Here is a 26,626-nt window from a genome sequence, read left to right as displayed (position 1 = left end):
CACAGCGGGTTCCTGTCACTTGAGGACCTTCAAGGATTGGGTACCCTTTTCATGCTTGGGGTCCTATCCCTTGGACTTGTACAGCACCTTGCAGGAATGCCTTAGCTCTGTGGTGTCCAGGATTCTGCTTTGCAGGGTCCAGTGCCCGGAGGCCGCATTACAGGCAAAACCATTGCAGGATCTTATATCTTCTTTGCAAGGCTCGGGTACCATTTACCTAAGCATATAGCCTGTGTCAAATGGTTCCGATTGGTCAATCCCTTGATTCAACCTGGAACCGTTTGTGGGACTAGAGACCTGGAGCTCAGAGAGCTCAAACAGCCGTGCCATCCACCTTGCAGACACTGGTAAAAAACTGATGTGCCTCCTATATGGGAGGGGTTATATAGGGGATTGCTTCTTGTGTAAAGACCTTTGGTCTACCAGTGTCCATTCACCTGATGAAGTATAACCCAGTAAGTAATGCATATTAGCCTGACTCTGTGTCCCATGATGTATGAAAAATAAATCATCTTCTATTCAGTCTCCACAAAGGAAATGGGGGGGATACAGTAACCAAGACTATAATGTTAATTTTCATAACACATCACAGAAGCAAACAGAAGACAGATTTAGAAATGGAAAAACTTAACATAAGTCGCCGGGGACCAGATGGCTTACACCTGAGGGTCCTTTTTATGAACAGTTTACTGCCTGAAATGGTGCCATCTGATTGGAGAAAAGCCAACGTGGCACCAATATTTATAAAAGGGCAGAGACATATCCCTGGAAACTACAGGCCAGTTAGCCCATCAATAGTCTGCAAGTTATTGGAGGGGATAAGGGACTATATATAAAAGATTTTAGTAATGAAAACTGTATAATTAGCAGTAATCAGAATGGATTCATAAAGAATCGTTCTTGCCAGACCAATCTATTAACCTTCTATGAAGAAGTCAGCTGCCATCTAGAGGAAGGCCTGTGGATGCGGTGTATCTGAATTTTGCAAAGGCATTTGATACAGCTCCCCACAAGCGTGTACTGTACAAACTCAGGTCTGTTGGCATGAACCATAAGGCGAGTGCCTAGTTTGAAAACTGGCTACAGGGGCGAGTCAAAAGGGTGGTGATAAATGGTGAGTACTCGCAATGGTCTTGTGTGGAAAGTGTGGTCCCCTGGGGATCTGTCCTGAGACAGATTCTGTTTAATTTGTTCATAAACAGCGCAATCTCAATATTTGTGGAATATACCAAGTTAAGCAGGGCAATAATTTCTACGCAGGATGTGTAAACTTTGCAAGAAGACCTAAACAAAATAATGGGGTGGGCAACTACATGGCAAATGAGGTTTAATGTTGAAAAATGTAGGGTAATGCATTTGGGTGCCAAAAATACGAACAGATGGACCTGGGGGTTCTAGTAGAAGATAGGGTCAGCAATGGCATGCAATGCTAGGCTGCTGCAAGCAAAGCCAACAGAATATTGACATGCAGTAAAAAGGGGATTTACACCAGAGATCAAACAATAATTCTCCCACTCTTCAAGACTCTGGTGTGGCCACATCTTGAATATGCTGTCCTCAGGAACGATGTGCTGGAACTGGAGAGAGTCCAGAGAAGGGCAACAAAGCTAATTAAGGGAATAGAGGACCTCAGCTAGGGGGAAAGAATACAAGCATTTAACTTAATCTCTCTGTAGAGGAGACGCTTGAGGGGAAATTATATCAATGTACAAATACCATACTGGTGACCCTAGTGTAGGGAAAAAACACTATTTCTTTATCGTACACCACGGGACATAGAGCCTTAAATCATTACATAATGGGTTATATGGTCACCAGAGGTGATTGGACACTGGCACAACCAATCAAAGACAGTTTCCCTCCATATAACCCCTCCCATCAGGGAAGTACCTTTGTTTTTTCACCAGTGTCTAAGGTGTTGGACGCGAGTAACATATGCTGAAGAAAGCTCTGCCTAAAAGACCCTATGAGGGTAGAGAACTACACTGTGGGTCCATCCAAGACTCTTAATTTCTTACGCCAAACCTGGATGGTATCCGGACCTCGTGGACGAGGTGTCGTCTGTAATGTCTCTCTTCGGAGGACTGAGCTCTGGGGACCAGCACTTTCGCACAATACGCTAAAAGTCCTTGGAGTGTCTTTTACAAGGCCCAGGGAAGAGGTCTCCTTTAAGTAGGAACCCATGAAGGTTGGCACACAGACCCCACCGTGATGGGGGAAGATTGGTATATGCCTGGCAGAAAACCTGCAGCGGGGACAAGGCGAGTAAGGGAAAAGGTCATAAGTTTAAACTTAAGGACCTTTCCTATTTAGAGTGGGTGTAATTTTTGAAGCTGCCACTGGGGGGAGTAAAGAGCAGAGTTGTGACTTGCCAAGCTCCAAAGCAGTGTCAGTCCAAACGACAAGTACACTCCTTCCGCTGCAAGCTCTGCATTGCCCTCCTCCCTCCCTCCACGGGGGCGCGCTTTAGGACGATCTCAGTGTGGGGGGGGGGGGGGGCCTGAATAGGCACGGGAATGCTTTTTAACAGCGGTCAGACAGAAAGGAACAACCTCACATGTCTGGAGCTTCCCTGCAAGGGACACAGCAGCGTTAAGGGTACGTAAGTTCTCCATGTGGTTGGCTGAGCACTCCCCAAGGATAAGACACCCACTCTGGCATGAAAGTGTGTTATTAGTTGCATACTTATATGTACATTGCTAAACTAGCACAGTAGTATATGCAATTGTTGGTACCTTGGCTTTGCTTAGCATTATGTCTTCCCAAAAAAAGAGGCTCTGGGAGAAGCAGAAAAGCATCGCTGCCAAAGACAGGAGGCTCTAGCCGCGCCTGCTCGGTACCCTCATCGCCTGTAATACCTGAAGTATTTATACAGGATGAGCCATTACCTCTATCAGGAGTTGCAGCCTCTCCTGTGGTGCCTGTGCCTGCATTTGTCACTGGAGACACTTTGGAAACAACCCTAAACAATTTAGAAGGGAGAATCACTGCGTTAATCGCAAAGTCCTCAGAAAGGGACAAAAAGCGAAGCAAATCTCCTCCTGTTGTGTTAGATCTGAGGAGGATGAGGAGGGATCCGAGCTATCAGAGGAGCCTTTTTCTGCCTCACAGGTTCTAAAATTACAGGTGCAATATTACACAGAAGTAGTGTGCTCCACATTCAGATTACCCTCTTAGGCAGTGATGGCGAACCTTGGCACCCCAGATGTTTTGGAACTACATTTCCCATGATGCTCATGCATTCTGCAGTGTAGTTGAGCATCATGGGAAATGCAATTCCAAAACATCTGGGGTGCCAAGGTTTGCCATCACTGCTCTAAGGAGCTAACTAAATCACCTGTCTCCTCTCTGGGCTCGTTAAAATCCCCACAGGCTGCCTGTGCCTTTCTGATTCATCCTTTATTGGAGAATCTAATTTATGAAGACTGGAAAAACCCAGATAATCGTTTTGCTCCTCCTAGGAAGTTTGAAGTACTTTATCCTATGGAGGAGAAGTTTACCAAGAAGTGGAGTCTGCCTTCTGTGAATGCAGCCATTTCTTCTGTAAACAAAAGCCTAAATTGTCTGGTGGACAATGCCCAGGTATTTAAAGATCCTTCTGAAAAAAGGTTGAAATCTTTACTAAAATCATCCTTCCTCCCAGCAGGAACCCAACCTGCTGTAGCAGCGGTGGGTATGTGTCAGGTCTTAAAAGACCAGATGAAACAGGGGATGAAAGATTTGACTGCAGAACAGATCAAATTATGGGAGAATATGCCTATAGGGCATTATGTTTTACAGTGGATGCCATTAGAGATTCTATCCAACAGGCATCCCACCTCACGCTGCAGCTGGTGCTTATGCACAGAATTCTTTGGCTAAAGCATTGGTCAGCAGAGGCCCCATGCAAAAGACTTTTGCCCAGCTTCTCCTTTCATGGCGAACACCTCTTTGGGGGAAGATTTGGAGAAATATATCCAAAAGATATCGAGTGGTAAAACTTCCCTTTTACCAGAGAAGAAGAAAAACAAGCGTCCTTGTTTTAAGCGTTCTCCCTCCCTGGCTCCTGGTAGATCTCGCTCCAGCCAGTGGCGACAGCATTTTCAGCGAGCCGCAAAGGCTAAGGAAGACCAGGCCCAGAAAAACAAGAAGCAGTGGGGTTCAAAGGCCAACAAGCAGAACCCCAAAGTCTCTTCATGAAGGGGCGCCCCCGCTCGGCCAAGTGTGGGGGGACAACTTTGGCAGTTTTTAGCAGCATGGCAGACAGAAATCCAGGACAAGTGGGTAGTATCCACAGTATCCCTAGGATACAAACTGGAATTTCGAGAAATCCCATCATCTCAGTTCCGAAGCTCAAGGCTCTCCAAAGATCCACTAAAAAGAACGTCCTTCTTCAAAGAATTAGATCACTTGCTGTCCCAAGGGGTGATCACGGAAGTACCCCAAAAGGAGAAAGGTTTAGGTTTTTATTCAAACCTCTTTGTGATCCCAAAACCAAACGGAGACGTCAGACCCATCCTAAATCTAAGATCTCTAAATCAGTTTTTCCAAAATTCGGCATTTCCGAATGTAAACTATTCATTCAGTGGTCGCCTTCCTGCAAGGCAGAGAAATCATGGCGTCGATAGACATCAAGGACGCCTATTTACATGTGCCTATCCATCCCGCGCACCAAAGATTCCTAAGGTTTGCGGTAGAAGATCGCCACTTCCAGTTTGTGGCTCTGCCATTTGGTGTGGCTACCGCGTCCCGGGTATTCACAAAGGTACTAGCCCCTCTGTTGGCAAATCTGAGGGTACAGGGCATAGCGGTACCGGCCTATCTGGACGATCTTCTTGTGATGATCAGTCAGTGGCAGGATTAGATCACGCACTGCTCACCACAATAAAATACCTGGAACAGTTAAGATGGATTGTAAACCTACAAAAATCCTCTCTACAAGCCCAAAGAAGGGTAGAGTATTTGGGCATGATCATAGACACAGCCCAGGGCAGGGTATTCCTGTCAGAACCAAAGATCAATTCGCTAAAAAACCGGATCTGCAAGGTTAGGGCAAAGAAAAGGCAGTCTACTTGCCTTTGCATGAAGCTATTAGGGAAGATGGTGGCCTCCTTCGAGGCTGTCCCTTACACCCACTTTCACTCGAGACTACTTCAAGGCAGTATCTTAACCGCCTGGAACAGAAAGATCCAAGCTCTGGATTTACCCATACGCCTGTCCTTACAGGTGCGCCAAAGCTTCAGTTGGTGGTTAAAAACCAAAAACTTGCGGAAAGGAAGATCCTTTCTCCCAGTCACCTGGAAGGTGGTGTCTATGGATGCCAGCCTAAGGGTCTGGGAAGCAGTATTAGAAGAAGCTTCAGCCCAGGGAACCTGGGCCAAGACCGAAAGGAACCTGCCCATCAACATACTAGAGATGCGGGCAGTATACTTAGCCCTCAGAACCTGGACACACAGGTTGCAGGGCCACCCGGTATGGTTTCAATCTGACAATGCTACTGCAGTAGCTTATATCAATAACCAAGGAGGCATCCGCAGTCAGGGCGCCCAGAAAGAGGTGAATTGGACTTTGGCATGGGCAGAAGAACATGTTCCTTGCCTCTCTGCAATCTTCATTCCGGGGGTAGAAAACTGGCAAGCAGACTATCTGAGTCGCCAGCAACTACTACCAGGAGAGTGGCCTCTCCACCCTGATATCTTTCAGGCCATATGCCAGAGATGTGGGACCCCAGGATGTAGACCTGCTAGCTTCCAGGTTCAACAAGAAGTTGGACAACTTTGTGTCCAGGATGAGAGATCCTCTGGCCTACGGATCGGATGCTCTGATAATTCAGTGGAATCAGTTTTCACTGATCTATGCGTTTCCGCCGATCGCTCTCTTACAAAGGCTACTTTGCAGGATCAAGAAGGAAAGAATTTTAGTAATCCTAGTGGCCCCAAATTGGCCCAGATGGCCTTGGTATGCCGAAATCATAAAGATGGCGGTGGGAAAACCTTGGAGGCTTCTGCTTCGTCACGACCTGCTGTCGCAAAGGTCCAGTGTTCCAGCCTTCCTTACAAGAGCTAAATTTGACAGCTTGGCTACTGAGACCCACATTCTGAAGAAACGAGGGATCTCGGGTCAAGTACTATCTACACTTATTAATGCCAGAAAGCCAGCTTCCAGGCTTTTTTACTATAGCGTCTGGAAAGGCATATTTCAGCAAAATAGCAGCATTCCAGTGACGTCACTGCTGCCATTCTGCTGAAATTATTTTCAACCACCTTCCTGGCTTGTAAGTTTTCCCCACCGCCGCCGGCTTCAACACCTTACAGCGGTGAAGGACAGCTCTCCACAGCACAGCGCCCAGCAGAAGAAGGACCACAAGTGACAGACCTGATGACTTCTCCTAAAGAATTTATGTACAAACGCCTATTTGAATTTCAGCAAATGTGAGTTGCCTGTACTTATTTACGTATTAAATTGCTTAAAACATCTACACTTAGAGGCGCCTATTCCCTTGCTTTTTTTATTTCAAAGACCTTTGGCATCTCATTCCCTAGTTTGGGCTTTCATTCAAGGGGTACTGCGGATCAATCTGCCAGTCAAGTCTCCCTTGTGCCCATGGGATCTGAATTTAGTATTGTCAGTGTTGCAGAAGCAACCTTTTGAACCTATTCGCCATATTCCACTGATCCTTTTAAGCAGGAAATTGGTCTTTTTGATTGCAATCTCTTCTGCTAGAAGAGTATCAGACTTAGCAGCTCTTTCTTGTAAAGAGCCTTTTTTTAATTTGTCACAAGGACAAGACCCCATCCAACCTTTTTACCAAAGGTGGTGTCGACATTTAATTTGAATAAAGATATTGTTTTAAATTCCTTTTTTCCGGATCTGCAGACAGTGGAGGAAAAGTTATTGCACTCCCTAGATGTGGTGAGAGCAGTAAAAGCGTATCTGCAGGCAACCGCTCAGATACGTAAAACAGATGTTTTGTTTATTTTGCCAGATGGTCCTAAGAAGAGACAAGCGGCATCAAAATCCACCATGTCTCGGTGGATTCGACAATTATTCAAGCTTATGGTTTAAGGAACAGGATTCTTCCTTCTTCTGTTAAGGCACACTCGACCAGAGCAATGAGCGCTTTAAAGGCAGTGCAGCACCAGGCTTCAATGGCGCCGATCTGTAAAGCTGCAACTTGGTCTTCAGTCCATACATTCAGCAAATTCTATCAAATAGATGTAAGAGGACATGAGGATTCTGCCTTCGGGTGTCGTATACTGCAGGCAGCAGTCTAGGGCTTCTTGTCCGTTTACGGCCAGCTCAGATCTGTGTCTCCCCCCTTCATATTGAGCATTGCTCTGGGACGTCCCATTATGTAATGAATTAAGGCTTTGTCCCAGGGTGTACGATAAAGAAAATAGGATTTTTTTTAACAGCTTACCTGTAAAATCCTTTTCTTGGTGTATACCACAGGACACAGAGGTCCCCCCCTTGTTATGGGAACCTTACTGCTTTGCTACAAAACTAAAGTACTTCCCTGATGGGAGGGGTTATATGCATGGGAACTGTCTTTGATTGGTTGTGCTAGTGTCCAATCACCTCTGGTGACCACACAACCCATTATGTAATGATTTAAGGCTCTGTGTCCCGTGGTGTACTCCAAGAATTTTTTTTTACAGGTAAGCCGTTATAAAAATCTTATTATATATTTAGTGAAAGGAAATTTAAAAAGACACACGACCATTCACTAAAGTTTGAAGAGAAACAGTTCAATCATAAACTGCGTAGAAGGTTCTTTACTGTCAGATTGGTACGGATGTGGAATTCTTTTCCACAAAACAATGGTATCAGCTAGGAGTGGCAATAGTTTAAAAAAAACTATTAGATGGGCACCTCAACAACCACAACATACAGGGGTATACGATGTACTATTGACATAAACACACACACGCACGCAGGCACCATAGGTTGGACTGGATGGACTGATGTATTTTTCAACCTCACCAACTATGTAACAGTAGCTGGCATCATAAGTGTTAATACTCCCGACCCTGGCAAAAGATCATAAAAAGGGCTCCTAGAATACAGGGTTGATCTGAAGAAAGCCACGCTCTCTGAAACACATTGTCCTGGCACGTCACGTGACTGTGCAGGTGAGCCCAGCCTTCCTGTGGCCAAAGGATCTCTGGAAAGGACAAGCGGCTTGAATGCAGCTTATCGGCAGTTGCCCGCTGATATCCATTACCCACCACTGTCAGCTCTCTAAACCTCTAGTGGAGACCATGTCCGAAGTGTCGGCCATTGTGGGAAACACACAGATACGCATGGACACTCAGATCCACACGTCCTTGTGAGTGTATTTTTTTTTTATCTGTCATTTGTTTTATTTAAACAGTGTTGCACTAGGAGCCTATGCATGTTTTTTTTTTTTATGTCACAAAGAATTAAAGCAGTTCTGTTGGCAAAAGGGGGTCCAACCCGGTAATAGCATGGTGTACCTTATAAAGTGGCCGGTGAGAGTATATTCACATACAGTACAGTGCATTATAGTGTAATATATATATATATATATATATATATATATATATATATACATATATATATATATATATATACATATATATATATATATACACACACACACACACACACAACCCCAATTCCAAAAAAGCTGGGACACTGTGTGAAATCTACATAAGAACAGAATGCAATGATCTGCAAATCTCATAAAACCATATTTTAAATACAATAGAAAATCGAATGTTTAAAAAAAAAAAAAAAAAAAAATTACTTAGAACCCCCAAACATATATATATTTTTCCTAACACCCTAGAGAATAAAGGGGGATAGAATTGCGGTGATACCTCACGTGTGGTTTGAACACCATTTTCTTATGCGGGCGCTGCTCACGTATGCGTTCGCTTCTGCGCACAAGCTCTTCCGTACAGGGCGCTTTAAAAAAAAATAATATTGTTTTCTTATTTAACTTTTTTTTTTACACTGCTTTTTTATTTATTTTTAATGTTGGGTCACTTTTATTCCTCATCTCATATTTAGACTAAAATGCTATTTTTTATATGATAATAAAAAAAGAAAAAAAAAAGTCCCTTCAAGAGCATTGGGCGGAAGTGACGTTTTGATGTCGATTCCGCCCTGCAGTGATATGGAGACAGGTGGGGGCCATCTGTCCCTCACTCATTTCCAAGTCAGCCCAGGGACAGGACCCGATCGCCTCCGGTAAGCTGCAGAGCGCATCGGAGAGCGGCAGGAGGGGGGACACACACCTTTCCCGCCGATAAAAGTGATCTTGCAGCAAATCCGCTGCAGAGACCACTTCTATCTGAAAGCAGACCGTCCGCTCTTGAAGAGGCTACCTGGGTTATGGCAGCTAGCTGCTACCATAACAACGGTATTCCTCCTCAAAGTAGCAACGTACACAGTGGGGATCGAAAGTTTGGGCACCCCAGGTAAAAATTTGTATTAATGTGCATAACGAAGCCAAGGAAAGATGGAAAAATCTCCAAAAGGCATCAAATTGAAGATTAGACATTCTTATAATATATGTCAAAAAAGGTTAGATTTTATTTCCATCATTTACACTTTCAAAATTACAGAAAACAAAAAAATGGCGTCTGCAAAAGTTTGGGCACCCTGCAGAATTTATAGCATGTACTGCCCCCTTTGCAAAGCTGAGACCTGCCAGTGTCATGGATTGTTCTCAATCATCGTCTGGGAAGACCAGGTGATGTCAATCTCAAAGGTTTTAAATGCCCAGACTCATCTGACCTTGCCCCAACAATCAGCACCATGGGTTCTTCTAAGCAGTTGTCTAGAAAACTGAAACTGAAAATAGTTGACGCTCACAAAGCTGGAGAAGGCTATAAGAAGATAGCAAAGCGTTTTCAGATGTCAATATCCTCTGTTCGGAATGTAATTAAGAAATGGCAGTCATCAGGAACAGTGGAAGTTAAAGCAAGATCTGGAAGACCAAGAAAAATATCAGACAGAACAGCTCGCAGGATTGTGAGAAAAGCAATTCAAAATCCATGTTTGACCGCACGATCCCTCCAGAAAGATCTGGCAGACACTGGAGTTGTGGTACACTATTCCACTATAAAGAGATACTTGTACAAATATGGTCTTCATGGAGGAGTCATCAGAAGAAAACCTCATCTACGTCCTCACCACAAAAATCAGCGTTTGAACTTTTCAAATGAACATACAGACAAGCCTGATGCATTTTGGAAACAAGTTCTGTGGACCGATGAGGTTAAAATATAACTTTTTGGCCGGAATGAGCAAAGGTACGTTTGGAGAAGAAAGGGCACAGAATTTAATGAAAAGAACCTGTCCAACTGTTAAGCATGGGGGTGGATCAATCATGCTTTGGGGTTGTATTGCAGCCAGTGGCACAGGGAACATTTTTTACGAGTAGAAGGAAAAATAGATTCAATAACATTTCAGCAAATTTTGGATGGTAACTTGATGCCATCTGTGAAAAAGCTGAAGTTAAAGAGAGGATGGCTTCTACAAATGGATAATGATCCTAAACACAACTCAAAATCCACGGGGGATTACATCAAGAGGCGTAAACTGAAGGTTTTGCCATGGCCTTCACAATCTCCTGACCTCAACATAATTGAAAATCTATGGATAGACCTTAAAAGAGCAGTGCGTGACAGACAGCCCAGAAATCTCAAAGAACTGGAAGACTTTTGTAAGGAAGAATGGGCAAAGATACCTCAAACAAGGATTGAAAGACTCTTGGCTGGCTACAAAAAGCGTTTACAAGCTGTGATACTTGCCAAAGGGGGCAGTACAAGATATTAACTCTGCAGGGTGCCCAAATTTTTGCAGATGCCATTTTTTTGTTTTCTGTCATTTTGAAAGTGTAAATGATGGAAATAAAATCTAACTTTTTTGACATATTATAAGAATGTTTAATCTGTAATTTGATGCCTTTTGGAGATTTGTCCATCTTTCCTTGGCTTCGTTATGCACATTAATACAAATTTTTACCTGGGGTGCCCAAACTTTCGATCCCCACTGTAATGGATCATAAAAAAAAAAAAGGTTTGAAATGGATGGCAGCAACAGGTTTTAAAAAAGTTGGGACAGGGACATTTTTACTACAGTGTAGCATCCTCTCTTCTTTTAACAACACTCTGTAAACGTCTGGCAACTGAGGAGACCAGTTGCTGGAGTTTTGGGAGAAGAATATTGCCCCATTCTTGACAGATATAGGATTCTAACGGCTCAACAGTCTTGGGTCTTTGTTGTATTCTTTGTTTCAATATGTGTCAAATATTTTTTAATTGGCTACAACATTTGATACGTTTCCTATTATGCATACAATATGGGTTTCATGAGATATGCAAACGATATAATATATTGTAAAAAGCTAAAATTTTACACATGATGTTTCTATAAAATGCTAAATTGACACACAATTATATGTCAAACTAGGCTATCTAATAAGAAACCACAGCAATAACTTTGAACTTCTTGAGTGCAACAGCAGACTATCATTGTATGTTCAGGGAGGAGGGTGGTGTGTCCCTTCTGAGTCATTTAGATCCTGCTATTCAGGTCTGTGACAGTAACCCCGCGACTTAAAAACCTTGAAATGCCAGGACTCGCCACCTGCTGACTGGAAGAGTAAATATAAAGTACTGTATTTATAGGTAATAACATGAAAAAATACATTCCCTCAAACCTATTTTAATCCTTTCGCTATACAATAAATATCAGCTTTACCTTGCAAACATTTTAAGGTCCTCTGGATTTTGAGCAGCAGGGACACTGAGAATAGCTTCTCTTTCATTCTGAGATAAACTTGCAAGCAGATTCTCTGTGGCTCTCTTGTTGATTGGAGAGTCTCCTCCTGGTAGCAACTCAGCACTGGAGTTGTCCATGCTTGGACTTGTCAGAGTCATGTCATCACTACTGGCTGGTGGGGGGATATCAAACAAGTACTAATATTTAATATATTTCCAATGTACATTCTAAAAATGAAGTAAATGCAGTTTATTATTATATTCAGACATTCCATAGGCTGACAGTTTTGAGAGGCAGGAACACTTTGAAGGAAGATCTCCTTGCTGGGATGCCCCAACACATTCTACACAAAATGTTACCGTTATTTTTAGCTTTGAATAGCTACACCTCAAACATTTTACACTTATTTCAACCATGAACATATTAATGCTCTAACATAGGTTTATGAAGAACCACAAAGAAAAAAAATATTTACAGATATTGGATTTCACAAAATGTTGACTACATGAAAGGTTCAATTTAAGGTTTGTCAAAAAAAATTTAAACCACTTCCCTACCGCTGGATGTCATATGACGTACTGGACTTTCAGATTCAGATAGCTGAATGATGCCTGCTATACAGGCATCATTCAGATATTCTTTGCAGCCAGCGATTCTGTGCACCATAAGAATGATCATAGTGTCAGTTCAGCCGCTTGATTGTTCTTATAGGATACGGCAGGGGACACCCCCCTCCCACTGCCATCTGGTGCTTCTCTGGGCTCTCCCGTGCCATCGGAGGCCCGGAGAACGAATCGGCTGGCGCCGGCTCATGACAACTGAGATTTCTGGTGACCAGATGGTCACCAGTCATCTCTATGACCGTCTGAGGCCCGGGTGCGACGTTATGATGTCACGCCCGGGTTCCCGGAAGTAAACAAAGCCGCGATCACGGCAGTCAGCATGAGATTGGTGAATTTTTTTTCCCGATCTCATGCTTTCCAGCCTGGAGGAGAGATGTGGGGTCTTATTGACCCCACATCTCTCCATAAAAAGGACCTGTCACAATAGATTCCTATTACAAGGGATGTTTACATTCCTTGTAATAAGAATAAAAGTGATCAAAAAAAAAAAAGTGTAAGTGTAAGTGTAAAAATAAAGAAGCGAACACACACACACACACACACAAGTCCCGCCCATATATGTAAACGCCGTTCAAACCACACGTGAGGTATCGCTGCATGCGTTAGAGCATGTGCAACAATTCTAGCACTAGACCTCCTCTAACTCTAAACTGGTAACGTGTAAAAATTTTTAAAGGGGCCAATATTGAGATTTTTAAGTACTGAAGTTTGGCGCCATTCCATGAATGTTCGCAATTTTAAAGCGTGACATGTTAGATATCTATTTACTCGGCGTAACATCATCTTTCATATTATACAAAAAAATTGGGCTAATTTTTTACTGTTTTGTTATTTTTTCATTCATTCCCCCACCCCTAAAAAAAGGCATTTGAAAAATGATTGCGCAAATACTGTGCAAGATAAAAACTTTCAATGACCGCCACTTTATTTCCTAGGATGTCTGCTAAAAAAACATATGACATATAATGATTTTTACATGGAGAGAAGTGCCAGAATAGGACCGGTAAGTAAGTGGTTAATATAATCTAAAGCCTTGGTAAAACACTTATCACAAAGTCCCTAAATATATCGGACGTGCTCTGCTGCCCCAGTTACACTGTATTAAAAAATTTTCAGGAGCAGCATTGTCACTCTAAGATGGGGAATATGTATGTTAGGACAACATAGCACATCCCTCCTATAATTTGGAGTAGTGGAAAGGGGGAGGTGTTGTCATAATTCCTATCCTAAACCGACAATACTGTTCCCCCAAAAATTCTGTACAACGGGGACATTTATTGTGACCTATTTACTACTTTAGTGTTATTTCCTTACAAGAATCATTCACAGAGAAGTACCTTTCAGAATAGTGCAAAAGGAAAAGCAAATTGTTGCACACATATATGCTTTTGGGACTCTACCATTCATGCAGTGAAATAAAAGAAGTATGCACTTTTTATAGATCAGTGAGTAAGTTGACAGAAAATAACAAACTATAGGACTGAAAGTCCCGGCGTACCTACCTACATTTTTTTCAGCACAGAGGATTGATTTGAATGTGTTTCTAAGTGACAGCTATGTTTTTTAAGGCTCCGTTCGCAGTAGTGTGACTTATCGTGCGACTTTGGAGACAAAGTCACATGAGTCTCGGGCCATTGATTTCAATAGAACCCATTTAGATCTAGGTAACTTAAAGTGGCAGCAACTTTGAAAAGGTCCCTGCACTACTTTTATGCAATTTGAGTGCCAGACAGTGTAAAGTTGCATCAAAGTTGCACTGGAAATCGTGCGACTTTGGAGTCCCACTAGTGTGAACAGAGCCTTATGTGTTTAAATTGCAGTCTTTGTTAGTTACATTTGTTTAATTTTATGAAAGAACTAATGCAGATTATAATTTACTGTGTTTTGAGCGGAGTATAAAACTGTCAAATTGGAGTGTTACATTGTAAGTTGTCTGATTTTTCTATAGGTAAAGTTTTTTTTAATACTTAAGGCAAACTGCGACTGTGTAATTCATTTGACTTTCCCAAATTGTACAGTTGTATCTTGGAGAAGGGAGAGGAGTGGCTTGACTAGAGGGAAGACAGGACTGGCAAAGCCAGCCTTTTAACGATTTCTTAAAATCAAATTCAGAGGTCTAGGAAAACAGACACTGTGCAATAGTAACTCTTGGTAGATATTTAGCTTGGCTGCTGCAATTTATATATCTCCACCACACCAGAATTATTCTGACTTTTAAAGTGCATGTAAACCAACAATGCCTTGCAGAGTCGCGCTGAACCGGCACTTACTGATAATTCAGGCAGGGTTGGCACATTATTTTTTACACATCATCTGCAATGTTTTGTATTTGTGGCATGCTTAACCCTTATACTTCCATCAATGTAAGGCTTACACATAATTTGCTTATAAATGGAAGTGATGTGGTGGCTGTACAGCTGTCTGATTGCTTCCTCCAACCCCCAGAATGGGCACCTCCGCCATGTTTTCCAGGCTCCACACCTGCGGGCCCAGGACCAGTATGGTGGGTGTCACCGTGTAAAGAGAAGGGAGATCAGTGAGTTTTGCTGCTCTTTCTTTGCTAGCAAGAACTCTGAAGCGATGAGGATTTTATTAGTTCCTGTATTAGCTGTCACTTTTCGTGGCTGCTGTGACTGGGAAAGAAGCAAATGAGGAACAATTTGCGGTCCATTAGCTCCAGTGAAGGGCAGTAAAGAAATTAGACTAATCACCTGATGCTTTTAAAGCATCACCTATGTAAAAATGTGTGTACAGAAGTTTGCTGTTTCCAGGTGCACATTATTTTTTAGGGCTTGACATATTGTTTGGTATTTATTTATTTATGACAAACTCATCTTTTAGATTTTACCAAAAATGTGGATAAATGTGTGTACCAAAATTAACTAAGTTTTTTTCTTCCACTAAAAATCTGGCTTTTATAAACCATTGAGCTAATAAAATAATAGGATTTGCCATTGGCAGCATTTTATTCTCCAGGGTCGCTGCCTTCATAAAAAATACACTATAATGTGCACGAGTTTTAAATAATCTTCACGGCTAAAATTAGCTTTTTAACCACTTTACGACCACCCTATTGTAGATTTACTGCTACAGGGTGGCCGATATGCACAGGATCACGTGTATTTATACATGATACGGCACTTCCAGGTTGAGGGCGCACTTGTGTGCTGCCGGCGGCCCACTCCCGCTGCGATTGTGCACAGCGGGAGCTGTTCACCGAGTACCACAGACTTGATGGCCGCTGGCACCTGTCGTTCGTTCGGTACACGGGCAGAAAGGCAGTCTGCCTACGTAAACAAGGCAGATTGTCGTTCTGTCAGTAGGGAAGGCATCAACCCTGTGTTCCTGCATAGCAGGAAAATTGATTAATGTCTTTGCCCAATAAAAGCACTTCTCTCGCAGTAAGAAAATACCAGCTAGGCACACAGTTAACCCCTTCCCAGCCAGTGTCATTAGTACAGTTACAGTGCATATTTTTAGCATTGATCACTGTATTAGTGTCACTGGTTCCTAAAAAAGTATTTCTTATGGAGCTAAAGGGGTTAACGTGTGTAGGGGGGGGGGGGGATAAGGACACAAAAATGGCTTTGGCAGCAAAAGTGTTAAAGGGATAAAACATGGAAAAGTGCATGTGTTCATTATGATTTTTTTTATTATTTTTGCTTTGCCATATGCGTTCAACTTTTTTCCTGCTAACAACTGCAAGTAAGAATGAATATATATGTATTACTTGGTGAGCCGATGCTAAGTGCATTGGGTGTGCTTAGGCTTCGCCCACCCACTCTGGCTGCAAATGATGCGTCTTCATCTTTCGAGTTTGCATCTTCTTTGGGAGGAGCAAGTAGACACACATACGTGTGTATCTGAATTAGAAGCCGGTGCTGCAGCATCCAAATAACCATTTGTATCAGATGTGGCTGTGAGAAGAAAAAAAGACAGGTTAAAAACAACTCCACGTTGTATAGAACTATAAGGATTTGAAATAAAAAAGAGCTCTCATATTTGAAAAACAAGGGTGTTTTTATTGGTACGTTTATAAAAAGGTGACAATAACCAGATTGGCATGGCCAAAAACATCTGACAAAGGGACATTTCACAGTATAAAAAGAGGTTACACAAGCCGTATTGGCCAGTCACATAATAGCAACCAAAAGGTATCTCCAGACATAATGCAGTGAAGGATAACATAACCCATTCAAAAAATACAAGCATAAGAAACTGGGGAAGGGAGGGGGGATGGGTTGTATAAGGAGTATAAAAAGAAAAGGCCAACCAGAAAAGGGACCTACTGTGGCATCCATGGCTGTCAGACTCTTTCAAACCTTTTTAGGACAGTTCCTGTACATTAATTAGCTCATATAGAAGTAAAGTAATCAACCTCTAAGGGTATATCCTGTGTAACCATTGGGGAGTATAGTGTAGAGCAGGGCTCAAACTTTCAAGTCCTGAGCTACTAGCCAGACCTCAAGGGTTTTCTCGCCACCAGTTGCCCCGACCAACCCCTAAACACACCCTCATAAATTATCTCATGAAATGACACTTAATATTTCTTTTTATAACTTAATTCTGCATAAAACATTTTAACAACAACTTTATCCGTGCAAATGCAGCCATGCGTCAGTCCCCAATGGCCTACCTGTGAAGGAAAAGAGCGCCGCCGCCACCTGGTTGATCAGCACACAGCTCTCCTCTCCTACGATCGCCCCCCCCCCCCCCCACTCACATGCCCTCAAAATCCATTCGCAAAATGCGAGCAGGTGATTGTAATTTTTGAGGGCTGGTGTAGAGATTATGTCTGCATCAATTTATCTCTAGAGGAAATAACTAGTTTAGCACAATCTCCAAGACAGTCCCTCCCAAGCCTCCCAATCAAAAGACAGAAGATCTGCCTGTCTTTGTTCTCACAAATGATCAATCATAGGGGAGCCAATACCAAAGAATATAGGGAGGAGAGAGGCTACAGAAAAGTGTCCTGAGAAAAAAAAAAAAAAAAAAAAGAGTTCTTTGATCAGGGACTGATCTGCATGATGCAATTGGAAGGAGCGAAACATCTGGCCAGATCAATGAAATATAGTGGAGAGTTGTGGAAAAGTTAAGTGCCACCAGGCATATATTCATGCAGGGTTTCGATTCCCCACTGTGACAGAATCCACTGTCACTGTGTATTTTGGAAGGGACTGTGGGCTGGCCTCCGACCTACAGACTATGGCCCAGCAGAGAACGGGAGATTTGGAGGGCTATTTGCCATCTCCCATCACCTGGAAAAGATGCCACCTCCAGACAAATGTGTCCGTGGTCACCGGTTCATAGTAATTTCTGGCTACCTAAACCTATTGGCCCAGCTGGGCCAAATATATACTTTTATTCAACAAACAATGTACTTTTATCTGATAAAGGCATATACAATATGGCGGTATTCCCAAAGCACAGGACTACGAGACTTGGGGACAAAATGGTATTGAGATAATGTAAGATAATGTAATGCTATATCCCTTCTCCCCCATCCCCCCCCTCTTGATGCCGTGTTTAAATTGTGTTGGGTCATGGCAAGTAGACAAAAGTCTGGAGACTGCTTATCATAATCCCTTTATGCGTTTCAACTGTAGTTTGAATATACAAGTGTTGAGTTTACATTGGTTCTTCCTTGTCCCCACCCCCTCTATGAGTTTACATTGGTTCTTCCTTGTCCCCACCCCCTCTATGACAAGGCTAAGGGGAGTGTCCCTAACTGTGTTTAGAAGTATGTTTGGTAATTAATAAAGAGTTTATGCTCTGCATGTTTAACCCTTAACACCTGTGTGGCTTGTCTTGTGATTGAGGTGTTAAGGGCTGGTTATGGCGAGTCTGCAGGTGCGTTTGGAGGACAGGAGACACAGGTCTCAGCTCCATATTAGGACATTTGCATTAAAGTATACAACAAGTGAGAGTCAGCTGGAGGAGGGAGGTAAAGGCCAACAATCACCATCGTGATATTATAAATCAGATTGGAATTTGGATTCCGTGAGACAATGGAAAGAGTAGCCACCGAAAAAATGTATTGCAGATATAGTGAATCATTGATCTCAGCTAAGGAGAGACAAGGGAAATATAAGGGCACACAGAGAGCAGACCATAACTCAATGGAAAGCACACTATACAATAATGTAGCTACACCAGTACCACAAAAGAAAAAGCACTTAGAGCAACAATGTGTTGGAGTAGTCCAGAATATTAGAACTGTTCCCTTGGACAGCCAGGGGCACAAACTTGAACTCCATTGCCAACAGGGTACAGCGGAACAGCAAGAAATCACTGATACAGCTTATGGCTGATAAGCCAAAATAACTCTGAGGCGAGTTCAAGGAACTGATCTCTAGGTGGAATGGAACTCATCTACAGGGGTTGAGAAACTCCATGACCATGTGCAGTAAAACCAAACCAGTAGAAAAACAACAGCACGAAGTAGAGCAGTTCACCTATGGGGAGGAAGTGACTCCAGCCAGGCACCAGAATCTTTAGGATTAGTGAAGAAGAGAATAGACTGCACCATCAACTTCACAGGGAACAGAACGCTGTACTTGATTGCCTGCATCTACTCAAAGGACCTGCACAATTTATGTGTCTCAACAGAGTAGTCTGAAAGGAATAGTAGCATCCCATTTTGGTAGTGCATGGCCCAGGCAGAACGTGTAACCCTGAGAAGCTTGTCTTGATCAATGAAGTCTAGCAGATGTAAAATCAGGACATGAGGTGGGAGCCAACTGGGCCAGCTCTAGACAACATATCACAATCTTGGCCACGCCCCCTGTTCATAAAATTTTTAAATATCAGAATTTAGACACTATAAAACCCCATACACACCATCAGATTTTCTGCAGATTTTTGTCTTCAGATTTACCAAAACCATATAATATGAGGTCAAACCTTAAGAGTTTTAATTTGTTTGCAATCAGGCAGGCCCTTGCACTACATAGTTTTGGTAAATCTGAAGACAAAAATCTGCAGAAAATCGGATGGTGTGTATGGGGCTTAAACAAACATTCGATTTGCCATAAAATGTTTACATGCTGATATTATAGAAGTTACAAAAAAAAACAAAAAAAAAACAGAGCACTAGCTTTCTAGATAAGAAACTATGTGGAGAACTGAATTGTAGAAAAGTAAAAGGTCTATTACAAATCATTCAATGGATGTTTTTTTCTACAGTATATACAGTTACTACCATTTTTTTTACATTTTTTTTACAAATACCCTTTGCTCATGTTAGGACTGGAGAATCTTAATAGGTTTGGATCAGCTTCATTAAAATACGTTTTAAAACTGAAATATAAAAAAGGAAATGCTTTAATAGAGTGCATCTATCACCCAGCATTAACAGAGAATTATGGGTTTACTAAAAAGAACACAAACTGTCTAAAAAGCTTCATCAGGGGTTAAGTTTAAGCTAAAACAAAAACAAAAAACGCTAGGCTTCTTTTGCATATTTACTAGCATATTCCTATCTGTATTACTAATGAAAAATAGGATTTTTGTTTTTAAAGAAAAAAAACTCATCTCCATTTAATGAAAGACATAGCTGGATCATAAGATCTTGATCGATGGGGCCACCTGCGAGAGTAGGGCACTAGGTACAAACAAAAAGACAGTTCAGCCCTTACATATGCATCTTTAGAAAATAGGGAGCAGTGTCCTTCAATGAACACACAGAAAACCAATTTATGGTGAGAAAAAATAAATTGTATTTTCTCTTTCAGGAAAGAATATACATTTATGTTGACTCAAATCGTCACTTTTTGCATCTTTTGAAAACATTGTTCATAAAAACCTTGAAGGCTCACTTTCTATACTATTTTCCCCTGCCACATTCTGTAACATGGTCATGTGTGGTCATAGTGCCGGTGTATACTGTCTAAATAAACTCATGCATACACACTCCTCTAATTGGGGCACATATTTATGCCCCTTAGCCATTAAGGTGTTAAAGTGCATGTTACCTCCCCAAAACTAAGATTCTATATATGTGATGGGAAATCCATATAGTTATTAATACATGCAGCCTGTAATGTTTTTTTTTGGTGTTACTGCTGAAATCCCGGTGATCCTGCCATGTTTCTTTGGTTACTGTTTAAAAACAGACAAGCACTGAAGTGGATCCATGTTAGTGTGATCATTCTGCGTTCCTTAGGATCACTGATAGGCATTACAAGATTCCAGTATCTCCTCTAGTCAGTTAAAAGCCACACTCCCATCCTGCCCTGCTGCGGTGATCGACAGTGGCTTCCAGTAGGAGCCTCGCTGTCAAAACTACAGAACCCATAGGTGGAAAACATACTTTTTTGTTGAGTCTGAGGTAACCTTGCTTACTCTAGTGAAAAGATCCCTGACAACGGAGAATAAGCATACTGTGTAGTCACTTAACTGCTGAACATAAAAAGGTATATAATTATTTTTGATAAAAGTAAATATAATCACAGTTATTACTATTTGCTATCTTACTGCTGGCTTTACAGTAATATGTTCACAGATACTTCAGGAAAAATATTTTCAAAAGGTTTCAGTAAATGTGATTTACCTCCTGTCCAGGTGGTGATAAGGGATTTTTAAACTCCGCTAAGGAAACGGGCAACGAAAACTTAGCAAGGATCGAAGGGAGATCATGTCCTGGAAACTGACGTGAAAACCGATCAGCCAAGGGTGAATAACTAGGAGAGGAAAATCATAATAAAGTACACTCAATAAAATGCAACATATAAACAGGCAACGTTCAACAGAGGACGCAATATACTTTGCGAAACGCGTAGAGGCTGCTTATATCTACGGAACCACGCGCTGATCGTGAGATAGGCGTAAGGGGAACACGAGAGGAACGGCTTTTATCTTTCACCTGTTTTGCATACATGGCTGGAGAAGCTTGGTGCCGGCATACGGGCACAACCAAATGTGAGTGCAACACTTACCTGTTTTTAAGTAACCAATAAATCTTTTACGTACTACACCATGAGGGGCACTCCTTTCTTTTTTTGTGAGCCGTTGTAGGAAAAAAAAAAAGACCCCACTAGTACATCCAAGGCATCTGGCAGTTGGTGAAAATACGTATAAGAGGAGTAGTTATCCTGGGAATGAACCAAAGGCATTTATGGAATGAGATCTGGTGAGTGGCCATTTCTAGCGGTGACGGGAATATCACTGAAGTGGTGAAATTTCGTTGCGTTATAACATCTCACGGGAGAAGCATTCATATAAGCACTTGACTAGCATATTGGGACTTTAATGAGAAGAGGACCAATCTAGAAATCCTCCAATTGTCACACATATATATATATATATATATATATACCGTATTTATCGGTGTATACCACGCACTTTTTTGCCCTGAAAATCAGGGCAAAATCGGGCGCAGTACACTCGTGTATAGTCGGGCAGGCTCGGCTCCTATCGCGCTCACGTCCTGGACGTACAGGACGCGAGCGCGAGAGTAGCCGAGCCTGCCCGACTATACACGAGTGTACTGCGCTCGGTATATGCCGGCGCAGTATTCAAACTCGGCGCGGGAAAGCGGGGATCGAGCGGGGAGGAGGCCGCAGAAGGACGCCGGACCCGACGAAGAGGACACCCGAAGCCGCAGACGGACGCCGGACCCGACGATGGACGCCGCGCAAGACACCAAAACTAAGTACTAAAATGTTTTTTACAGGAATGTCGGGTCCACTTTAGGGGTGCGCGCTATACGCCGGAGCGCGCAATACCCCGATAAATACGGTATATATATATATATATATTTTTTTATAGATTTTTTCATACATATTTAATTCTCTCTCTCTATATATATATCTATATTCGGGCCTTGTGGCTTCACAGCTGGCTTCCCACTGAGCATGTGCGAGCCATGCTGAACTTTGTGGTCCCAGCAGGCTGCGGGGCATTGGGAGCTTCTGCTTTCAACACTATGGGGATCTGGGCAGAAGTGAGTGTGGGTACCTGTTAAAACCAGGTATCCACTCCTCGCTCAAAAAAAAAATCCTTTTCTCTGTCGTCCATGGACGGACACAGCTCCTTAAATCTTGACAAGTGGGTTATGTTCCTTGTTTACAAGAGAGGACTAGGCAGAAACATGTTAGATAATTAAAAATACATGTTACATTAACAGAGTTAAACAGCCCCTGCAGTGAGGCGGTCCCTCCAGACATAACCCTCCTCACTGCAGCCTCAGATCGTAACAAGTAGTACATACCTAAAAAGGAGGTAGGAGCTGTGTCCGTCCATGGACGACAGAGAAAAGGATTTTACGGTGAGTACAAAAAAATCCTATTTTCTCTTATCGTCCATGGACGGACACAGCTCCTTAAATCTTGACAAGTGGGATGTCCCCAAGCAGTGTCAAAACGAGGGGTGGGAAATATCAGTAAAACCAATTTTAACTTCACCCCAAAACAAGGTGCAACTTTAAACGGCCGCCTGCAAAAGCTAGCGACCGAAAGCAGCATCGGAAGATGCATTTACATCATCCAAGTACATTTTGGAAAAAACGTGAACGGACGACCAAGTCGCCGCCCCCACACCTGTGACACCGATGCATGATGTTGGAAAAACCCAGAAAGCACCAGGTGCCCTGGTCGAAAGTGCCGCGACCGGAAAAGGGGGGCCCGACCCCTAAGAGCATAGGCCTGTATGATGGTCTGCCAGATCCATCGAGACAGGGTGGTCGACGAGACCACCAGGCCCTTTGTGGGACAGACACTGACACAAAAGAGGGCCAGATCTCGAAAACGGAGGCGTAGCAGGCAGGTACACCCGCAAAGCACATACCACACCTAAAGTATAAAAAAAAGCCACCTCCGTAGGATGCGCCGGCCGAGGGCATAAGGATTGAAGAACAATGTACTTATTCAGACCCCTCTAACAGAAGAAAAGGGTCACCTTCTGAGATAGTGTCAAGAGAAAATCTCTCTGATGTTTCCAAAAGGAAGGTTCCTGAAGAACCGAGAGCACCAGAGTCAAAACTCATGGGGGAAGAGATAGGCCAAGAGGGGAAAGTATATGACAAACCCCCTGCACGAAGAGGTACCCGCAAGGAAACGGGCCCCAAAAAGGCCACGAAAGAACACAGCCAAGGCTGAAATCAGCCCCCAAACGGTGCTTTAAGCAATTTGAGATCCACTCCAAGCTGTAAAAACAGCAGGACCCTGGCCACCGAGTACGTCCGTGGACGGCACTTCATCTCTTCGCACCAGAGATGTAGGTTTGCCAGGTGCGACTGTAGATCTTTCCGGAAGACTACTGTGCCCTCAGCATGGTTGAGATGACCAAGTCGGACAGACCCCGGTCTCTTAAAATCTGGCTACCAACAGCCATGTTGAGCAAGTCAGTGACTGTACAACAGGAGGAAGTATGGGACCTCGAGACAGAAGGACCTCTCGCCCTGACGACCGCCAGGGTACCGCCGCTATGAGGCGCCCGAAATCGGCGTACCGAGGATGCCAAGGCCAATCTGGAGCGATTAGAAACATCGGGATTCTCCTCAGCCTCCACTCTATGGAGCAGCCGAGTAAGCAACAATGGAGGAACGGCATAAAGCCGCCGATACAGACCCCACAGGGTCACCAGTGTGACTTACGCTTCAGTACCAGAGCACTAGACCTGGCCACCAACTTCGACACCCCTGCGGTGGAGACGACCTGCCAGGAGATCCAGGAGCTATAATCTCTCCTGCCCTGTGAGACTCACTTCCTGCAAGGGAGCCGAAACACCCCTAAGCACAAAAAAACAGTCAACCTGGTCCAGCATCAGGTGACTCCAGTAGTCCGCCTGCCGGTATACCTGATGGTAGACTGAAGCCACAGTCGTGGTGTTGTCAGCTGAATCCAGATCGAACGACCATGCAACCTCCTCGAACACAAGGAGAATCAAAGCCTGATCACCCAAATAGTAGGACAATGAACAGTAGGGTCCACAGCACCCAGGCGGCCTCCCACCCAGGTACTAACCAGCCCTGGGTAGCTACCAAGATCAGACGAGAGCAGACACATTCAAGGAGGTGTGACCATAGGTCCGGCGCAAGTCCAGCGATTTAGGGCCGACTGGACCCCCCCAGGTGTCCCCACAACCCGCGTCCGTCGTAAACACCGACCACTGGAAGGAAGAAACAACTTCTTGGGCCGAAGAGTCGGGGGTTTTCCGTCACCATCTCAGAAAGACTGACTAGGTGGCGCACCTGAATCAGACGATTTCAGAGACAAGAAAATGTTTACCACCTGGACAGTATTTCCCCTGGAAAACCCGAGTGTGGAACTGGGCATACAGTACCGCCTCGAAGGAGGCTACCCACAGGCCCCGGACCTGCATGTACCCGGAGAGGAGACCGATAGCATGATGCCAATACCTTCACCGCAGGCTGAAGTGTCTGCAAGTTCTCCAGGGGAAGAAGGACCTTCGCCACCGAGGAGTCCGGATCAACCTTAGATACTCCACCGTTGAGTCGGAACCAGGACCGGCTCTAAATGTTTAGCACCCACCCGAAATTTCGGAGGGTCTGAATGGCTATAAACATATCCACTAGGTCTGAGACAGAAGCTGTTCTCAGAAGAAGATTGAACAAGTAGCCCACGAGGCAAAGCCTCGCTGTCCCAACAAGTTAGGATAATCACGAGCTCCTAGGTGAAAACCCTTGGTGCTGACGCCAGCTCAAAAGGGAGGGCCACAGACTGACAGAAGCCCTCCCCATCATGAAGCACAGAAAATTCTGTGACATGTGCAAAACGGGACACGCATGTATGCGTCCCTGCGGAACTACCCAATGTTCACAAAAGTATTCAGAGCCGGGGGCCTGTAGAAAGCCCCAAAACTCCCGTCCTGCAGGAAAGGTAAAATTACCCCACAGCTTAGCAAGTCCCACACTGCCCTAAGCAGACCGACAAGCCGGGGCGAGGAAGACACGAGGAAAGAACTCTGTTCTGTGAATAGGTGTAAACCCTATCTAGTACTCCGAAGAGACCACCTCGCAGACCCACTGGTCAGAGAGTAGGGAGGTTCACTGAATTGTGAACCTGTAAACCGCTCCCCCACCTAGAGCAGAGAGGGAAGGCTACATACATTGGCAGGATTTGGGTGCCGGCGTGATCGCCCAGGGACGGATTAGTCCCCCAGCTGAGCCCTTGGCGGCCTGGGAGGCCTTTAAAAATACATACACAAAGTGTGTATGTATATTATGGAAGTGTATGCACACATGTCTTTGGAGGGTAGGAGGAAACCGGAGTACCCGGAGGAAACCCACGCAGACGCAGGGAGAGACACAGATTGGAGCGTTAAGCTGATACTCCCAAACGTCACTTACGGACAGGAGAGCGGAACGCACGTGTCCGGACCTGGGCTTGAACCTGGGACCTTCTGTGTCTGGCATTAACGCTTCCCATTGAGCTATCTGGGATGCTTGTCAGCGTCTGGAAACGAATCAATGACTCTCTTGCTGACAAGTAATGGGATTAACCACTACACCACCGTGTGCAGAAAACCAAAAACAGAAGCCCTGGATAACAAGGGCGCAGCATTCAATGAAGCATCACAGACCTATATGAGGCCCTGGACTAACAAGTCCGCTATATCTTCGGGAGAGACGGTGCTCCACTGTCTGGGGCAAAATGCTCACTCCGAGAGCGACTGAGACCCCAGAGCAGTGGCCACAATAGGCCGCAAGTCAGACCCCAGCATGGTAAACATAATATTTTTAATTATCTAACATGTTTCTGCCTAGTCCTCTCCTGTAATCAGGGAACATAACCCAATTGTCAAGATTTAAGGAGCTGTGTCCGTCCATGGACGATAAGAGAAAACTAAGTGCTAAATGTGGCAGAGGAACGGGGGAGGAACAAGGGAGGAGGCAAACAAGCAGAACTTACCCTTTTGGGTGAATTTCCGCTTTAACAACTTGCCGCCCGCCATATAGCAAAATGACGGCGGCAAAGTGGTTTCAATACCCTGACTGGACGTCAAATGACGTCTTTAGGATATTGACTGGCTGCGCGCCCCCGGGGGCACGCATCACGGCGATCGTTGTTGCAGGGTGTCAGTCTGACAACCCACAACACCGATATAGGAGACTCTACCGTCGGAGACTCTACCACGTGATCAGCCGTGTCCAATCACGGCTGATCACGATGTAAACAGGAAAAGCCTGTGTTAGACACGAGTAGAGGAGAGCCGATCGGGTGGGTTTATGCTGATTGATCAGCGCAGCCCCCCCCAAGGATGCCCACCACAGGTATGCCACCCTAGACCACCAGGGATACCAATCA

General features: G+C 43.9%; 1 protein-coding gene across 6 annotated transcripts in view; it reads right to left on the bottom strand.

Annotated features, from left to right (window-relative positions):
- The window catches only part of NPRL3 (NPR3 like, GATOR1 complex subunit), a 235,483-nt gene that overhangs the window by 16,805 nt on the left and 192,052 nt on the right, over positions 1–26,626 (bottom strand). For all 6 annotated transcript variants that reach the window (XM_040357013.1, XM_040357018.1, XM_040357014.1 and 3 more), the window contains 3 exons: positions 20,911–21,040; positions 16,090–16,276; positions 11,716–11,908 (listed from right to left, as the gene is read on the bottom strand). In XM_040357013.1, the coding sequence (XP_040212947.1) occupies positions 11,716–11,908; positions 16,090–16,276; positions 20,911–21,040 (510 nt within the window). The remainder of the gene's footprint in view (positions 1–11,715; positions 11,909–16,089; positions 16,277–20,910; positions 21,041–26,626) is intronic.

The sequence above is a fragment of the Rana temporaria genome, chromosome 6 (assembly GCF_905171775.1).
Source record: "Rana temporaria chromosome 6, aRanTem1.1, whole genome shotgun sequence".
NCBI lineage: Eukaryota > Metazoa > Chordata > Amphibia > Anura > Ranidae > Rana > Rana temporaria.
This window is presented reverse-complemented; position numbering and strand designations above follow the sequence as displayed.